The sequence below is a fragment of the Xylocopa sonorina genome, chromosome 7, assembly GCF_050948175.1.
Source record: "Xylocopa sonorina isolate GNS202 chromosome 7, iyXylSono1_principal, whole genome shotgun sequence".
Classification (NCBI taxonomy): Eukaryota; Metazoa; Arthropoda; class Insecta; order Hymenoptera; family Apidae; genus Xylocopa; species Xylocopa sonorina.
The window spans coordinates 12,626,208-12,632,559 of NC_135199.1; the positions used below are offsets into that span (position 1 = coordinate 12,626,208).

The 6,352-nt window shown below is 36.1% G+C and overlaps 2 protein-coding genes across 2 annotated transcripts; both read right to left on the reverse strand.

Annotated features, from left to right (window-relative positions):
- Positions 1 to 432: 432 nt before the first annotated feature.
- LOC143425295 (arylalkylamine N-acetyltransferase-like 2) lies at positions 433 to 1,911 on the reverse strand. The gene is made up of 4 exons (XM_076897992.1): positions 1,510 to 1,911; positions 1,052 to 1,233; positions 824 to 984; positions 433 to 642 (listed from the first exon to the last, which is right to left on the reverse strand). Exons 1-4 carry the CDS (start codon positions 1,721 to 1,723, stop codon positions 441 to 443), a joined length of 759 nt encoding a protein of 252 aa, XP_076754107.1. The 5' UTR covers positions 1,724 to 1,911; the 3' UTR covers positions 433 to 440.
- Positions 1,912 to 2,400: 489 nt separating this feature from the next.
- On the reverse strand, positions 2,401 to 4,871 carry Ns1 (Nucleostemin 1). The gene is made up of 8 exons (XM_076898030.1): positions 4,713 to 4,871; positions 4,498 to 4,602; positions 4,044 to 4,411; positions 3,596 to 3,983; positions 3,170 to 3,521; positions 2,882 to 3,104; positions 2,641 to 2,812; positions 2,401 to 2,565 (listed from the first exon to the last, which is right to left on the reverse strand). The coding sequence occupies exons 1-8, from the start codon at positions 4,729 to 4,731 to the stop codon at positions 2,471 to 2,473; spliced, it is 1,722 nt and encodes a 573-aa protein (XP_076754145.1). The 5' UTR covers positions 4,732 to 4,871; the 3' UTR covers positions 2,401 to 2,470.
- Between the last annotated feature and the right edge of the window lie 1,481 nt (positions 4,872 to 6,352).

The following is a 6,352-nucleotide window of genomic DNA, read 5'->3' on the forward strand; positions in this document are numbered from 1 at the left end:
TTTTCGTATATGCAAATTCAATGCCTGTGTTGCCATAATTTCGGAAATTTGATCTGTTTCGTGAACTTTTACCTTCGTAACGTTTACAAATTCCTCAAGAACACAGTTGTAATAAAAGCATGCAAGAGAGCATCTTGTGAGAATGAAGTTTTCCGGCGATACAAATTAAGACCATTTGCTCCATTGTCAGATAATTTGCTCATTCCATCCTCTCCTCGCCTCCCGGAAACGGTCAACTACTTACTCGTATCTTTCTCGGCATTTCCTCTTATGAATTGAATTTACTCTTTTTTGCTAAGCAATTCCTACTGAATATTATACGAGTCGAAACATACACATACACACATGCGTACATATCTCAAGAGAGTCAAAAAATGACGGAGACAAAAATGTTGCTTCGGTACTTTCACAAATTTAGAAAATTCTTTATTTCACCCGCGTCAATACAGTTTCTTGGCCATTATTTTCAAAGTTTTCGTTTCAATTCCGGGCAGTAGTTCATTACCCTTCTCATCGACGTATTCATTGAAGTTTTTCTCTGCTACGGTTTCGAAACCGCAACGCGCGGCAAGTTTCTGTGAGATCGGCGATGTAAATGCTGTGGATGTTACCGGTATCTTGTATTCGCGACCTATGTCCGTCCTACGATGACAAAAAAAGTAAATATTATAAGCAGAATAAGTACATAATATACCTAGATATCAGTGACGCAAGAAAATATTTTACGCCAAAGGCGATGTACACGCGAACAAGATAATTGAAGGTAATAGATAATAGTAATCGGTAATAGATAGTGGAAAAATCGAAGAACGGTCATGCGAACCTTGCATTAAGAAGATGAGCACCTAGAGCGGCTCCTCGATAAGATGGATGCACGGAAAGACCAAAGGCGGCCAAGTATCTATCTACACCATATTTTTCATATACCTTCGCCTTTTTGGATAAGTCTTCTAATATTGCCACTAGATTTTGAGCATTTTTTGTCTGAAAATTATTATATATACATTCAATATACCATTAAAGTTTCGAAGACATAAATAAAACTGACTACCTTAAGTGTACTTAATTCTGTATTGTCTTCTTTTAAAGACAAAGTGAGCACATTAACTGCTGCGATTATTGGTTTACCACCATCCGGATTTTCTACGAACGCTGCTACTGTTAATCCATGTTTAATAATTTGCTTCCAAAATTGTCGAAAATCTTCTACATACTCCGGATCGTCTATTCCATCTAGAAAAAACAATCATTTTCTGAGTAATTCCGGAAGAGCCTCGTAGAACGCATAATTGTGTCAAGTGCTGGAATTATGCGACTGTTTTTATTGTATCATATTTGCGAATGGTAATGTTACACGATAACACTTCTACATTCATACTTTTGCGTGTACCGTGTCTGGTAGTACTATCGCAATAATTGTAGCGCAACATCAAATCAGTAACAACAGTTTTTTTCATTTTTGTCCAAAATTGTTACGTGTATTAAAATTCGAAAACACGCGAAACTTACTGAAGCATTTACACATGGGCTCGTCGGGAATGAAGTATTTGCACATATATTCAACTACGTCTTCATATCTGTCCTCGGGTACTTCTTGAATAGTGAATTTTATCGGTGTTACCGACTTCGGTACTTTGATTTCAATCACCTTCCATACCTTCGCCTGACCAGGCGGTTTTATTGGAAACGAGACGGACGATTCACATTTCACGTTTCCACTCATTCTACTTATTTTACGAAAAAGTATAAAGGTCACAAAAATCGAACGTTACCGCGATAAAATGATTGATTATACGAAATAAATTTAATCAGAACTAACTATACAAGTTCCACTATGCTATTACTGTTACTTTGCTCGAGTCCTTTGACTGAATGACGGATGAATTGTGTAACGCGCAACTTGTCTATTATCGTATACGTTGGTTATCGTCACAAATATAGTGCCAATCTTGTAATATACCGCCTCAACTACATCGTCTATATATATAGGTGCGTTTAATCTAACGCAGAAAAAAATACTTTTATAAGAAAACAAACCCATTTACTTTTGTTACTATTTTTATTAAAGCGTAAAGTGTTTCCACGTTATATAATATAAACTAAAATAAAGTATGATAAATGTATATTTGCCGAAGTATGAACTCTTGTTCGAAGAAATAGATTAAGCATTATTAAAAGCTAAAAAAAATATGCAACGATAAAGTCACTATTTTAATACTCTACAGATATCGATTGCTTTTTTTAAATTTTGAAACTTCCGTTCTAAAGCGATTTACGCATAATTTATGTAGATGTTAGAATTTGATGAAGCTGTAGTAGCAAAAAGTGGATAACACTCATAAATACGTTTACTTCTTCCAACACTCATCAACACTCGCCCGTTTTTTTTTTTTACAGAAACAGTTTTTGTATTAATATTTATTATGTACATTTTACATACAAATATTAAGCGAACATGTTTACAATGAATCTAGTTTTCAACGAAATCCGTATTGAAATTATAATCATCAGACGCCGAGATATTGAATCCTTCTAATTGATCCGCCAACTTGATAGTCGCTTTTTCTACAAGATATTTAGGATAAAACATATAAATAAAGTCTTTTAATAACAGATAATATACTAAACAAAAATATTTACCTCTCCTAGCTCGGTCTTTTTTCTCCTTTTTAAATTGTAACTTATTAAGTTTATTTAATTTCTGATTGCCTTCGATTTCAAAAAGTGGATCTGTCTTTTTCTTTCTTATTTCATTCACATTCTTCTTGGCCTTTTCCACTTTTTTCTTCATTTTGTTTTGTATTTTAATTTGCTACAATATTGATACTAGAACATAATCCCATTCTGCTAATTTTATATGTATTTATCTAAACTAACTTACTGCTTCTTTTTGCAATTCAATCTCCATGGCAGAACTGACTGGACCTGCGCTCTCGACTAATAATGGATCTATAAGTTTTTTCTTTGTAGACACTTCTTCGATATTATCGAGCACCATTTTTTCTTGCACAGCAAAATTTTCAATATCGAATTCTTTGCTAATTTGGTTTACAATTTCTGCAGATATATGAGAATCCGGTTGTTCAGGAGGAACGGTGTAATACCTATAGAAGCGAGGTAGGTCTTTCGAATATTCTACAGATGATAAAATATAACGGTTTATGCATACCTAATCTTTCCAGAATTCCAGTCTCCTAAAATACTGCGAGCTGCTGCTAATGAATCGGGTATACCACCTTTCCGAAATTTTCCCATTTTAGCAGCTTTCAGAGCAAAAAATTCGTCGGGTGTTGAAAATTCGGGAATATTATACATTTCCATTAATTGTGATTTTGAAACTCTTTTTAGAATAGCAGATGCCGGTGTGTATGGGTCCTTCAAGGACTGAATTTTTATAGCATTTCTTAAAGCTACCGAAGATCCATCAGAATTTTCTTCAGTATTAGCAAACACTATTCCCGGAGAGTCTAATAATTTTATTTTGGAATCCAATTGCACTGCTTGCATGGCTTTTGTTACTCCTGGAAATAATCAGTTATATAATGTAGAGAAAAATTAATACATCTATAAAATATATAGAAATACCATGAAGTACCTGGTGTGCTTCCCACACTACATGCTCTACTACGTTTTAAAGAATTAATAACACTAGATTTTCCAACGTTTGGAAGTCCAACAACTCCTACCCTAATGCTAGTTTTAACATTGTTAGCATTTCTACAGTAATTCGCGAGTAATGACAACAGTAATTCAGCACCAAAACAAGTACCGCTTTGTATCATGTTTTCTGTTTTCTTTCCCAGTTTCCTTCTACCTAATCTTTTGGCCTGATCTTGAGTAGAAGCTTTAAATGCTACAGCTGGTAAACTGCTTCTCAAATACTTTAACCATTGATCTAAATTCTCTCTAGGTATTAAATCTGCTTTATTTAAAACAATAACTAATTTTTTGTTTCCTTTTGCTGATCTTACAGCTTCTTCAACCTATAATGTGTATAAGTTGTATAGTATTTATTCAATTTAGTACAGCATACTTTATTTTACCTCTTTGCATCTGGTTCCTAAAGGGTCCCTAGCATCAACAACTTCAAGAATAACATCAGCTGCGTCTAATACTTTTTTGAATTCTTTGTAATAAGCTTTCAGCGAATTTTCCTTTTGCGCTAGAGCAGCTTTTATTTTTTCATGTACAGTGTCTACTACCATCTCTCTGTGCTCTGCCTGTTTATGTTCCGCAGTTGAAACTAATCCTTGGAGACCTGTCTTGGCAAGTTCCTCCCGTTTCTTCTCACGTGCAGCTTCACGCAACTTTTCCTTCTCTTCTTCGCGTTGTTTCTTCATAACCTCCACTTCCTTAAGAATATCTTCTTTGAAAGGACACTGATTTGGAACCTCAATTAGTTTCGGCTTTTCTAAAAAATTAGAAGAGGCAATTAGTCGTATCTTAAAGGGATGATTAACATAAATAACAGTATACATATATAAATGAAGTGTTTACTTTTAATATTTTTTTTAGCTTCTTTTCTTAACTTTCGATTGTGTTCCCGAACTTTCTTCTCGATTTTATATCTCTTCCGAGCTGGCATTCGTTTGCTCGGTTTGTCTGTAATGAATAAAACTCCGAATAAAATAGATGATAAAACGGTGTAAACATAACCTTTCGCATGAACTGCAAGTAAATTGTACTAAAATATTATTATCGCTTAAACTTACTTAAACAAAATTTCGCCATGGTTTTATTTCTTTAATCTACTGTTTAATACTTATGCGTAACAATAATCAATTAGTTAGAACAATAACGAAATGCAATTCACAGTATCACATGTGCACAACTGTGGTCGTGACAGAAAGATAGGTTAAAAAACAGGCCGGCAAACATAAGAATAGACAACTTATTATCGAACATCAGTGACTGCAACCTCTCTTTATTCGAATTTAAATAAATACTGTACGATAGCTTGACACGACTGATTTTAATTGCTATTAATTTGAAATGCTTCCAATTTATTAAAACTTTGTTAATAAAGTTCATATTAGATTGTTTAAAACTAAAAATGCGACCAAGGAGCAAAGGCAACTAAGGATAATCAAGAATCCAGAATAAAAATGAATAACAATAAGATTAATTTAAATTGGAATAATGATGAATTAAATGAAAGGTACTGCATCGTTGACACGTATAGTAGAACAGTATGTAAGTAGAAATTTAAGTACTTCTATGAGAAACTGAAAATCGTTGGAAGATAGTGAAAGGTATGTATGCTTGTATGCATATGAGAATTCTCACACTTTCATTCCGCCTTGCAAAAAGTGGTTGTTTAGCGGCGCAGAGACGAGATCTCGCGTTGGTAAGGTCGGACTGGAAATTCCCATAAATTATTTCGCGCCGTGAAATCGCTGTTTCGTAGATTTTCATTGAACAAGTGATACAATTTCTCTATTCTTATTCTCACGGTGTTACTTTCCTAATAGCAACATTATCCTTCTGCGAAATTAAAAGAAATGTCACTCCCGTGACTGTTTACCGAAGAATGTTATTCTGTTCGTCTGGGATAAGAGAAAAAAATGTTTTCCTTTCGAGGAAGAGGCAAAAGAAAAGAAAGGAGAATAAAAAATTGTATTCGATGCTCATCCACTGTTTAAGGAAGAAAGAAAGCATTCGTGTCTTTGCGAGTGGCTGCACTTTCGCTTATTATTCTATTCACGCGTTGCGTGTTTTGTCCGAGTTAAAGTGTTCGTACGAAGCGTGTGGAGGGGGGGGAAAAAAAATTCCGCGTTTAGAAGGCTTACATTCGAAATACGTGCCCCGTCTTTGCATTCGATTCATTAGCAGAAAGGTGGTGGGAGTAAGCGGGGAACATCGGGTATCGCCGGTAGACGGCGTGCGGCGGAGCAGTTCATTTCTGTAATGGCCGCTGTCTGGCGTTGTCGGTGAATCGGTCTCCTTTGCGTTCTCGCGAACAAGATACCGCAGAACGTAATCGTTTACGATAATTCGGCTAGCGGCGATCGCACGCGACGACGAGAGGTTCAGTGTACGGTTGTGCATGGTGTGTACGGTGGTGAACAGCAGTGACTTCTCGGCGGACGGACTGTCGAGAGGAAATTCAAATCGGACGTGCGCTGGTGTCTCACTGTTTACTAGGGCCGCCGATATCGTACAGAGTGGCAGATCGAAATAATCGTGTCTATCTAACAAGAGTGATCGCCGATCGCGATCGTACGATATGCCATCGAGTAAAAGCGACCGTGGTCGTCGCGTCGTGTCGAAGCCGCGCGGTCCCATCGAGCGCAGCTTCGTCCTCAGACAGTAAACAAAAGTGACAGCGTGCGGATGCCGTTCGGTCATGCCT

Bases quoted from the DNA above. Each gene is read 5' to 3' on its own strand.
- LOC143425295 (XM_076897992.1), bottom strand. From the start codon at position 1,723: ATGAGTGGAAACGTGAAATGTGAATCGTCCGTCTCGTTTCCAATAAAA. The intron at 1,234-1,509 runs GTAAGTTTCGCG...TGTTTTTTCTAG, and splicing joins GCCCATGTGTAAATGCTTCA to ATGGAATAGACGATCCGGAG. The intron at 643-823 runs GTTCGCATGACC...TTGTCATCGTAG, and splicing joins GCTCATCTTCTTAATGCAAG to GACGGACATAGGTCGCGAAT.
- Ns1 (XM_076898030.1), bottom strand. The intron at 3,984-4,043 runs GTAAAATAAAGT...TACACATTATAG, and splicing joins TAGGAACCAGATGCAAAGAG to GTTGAAGAAGCTGTAAGATC. The intron at 2,813-2,881 runs GTAAGTTAGTTT...TCAATATTGTAG, and splicing joins TTGAATTGCAAAAAGAAGCA to CAAATTAAAATACAAAACAA.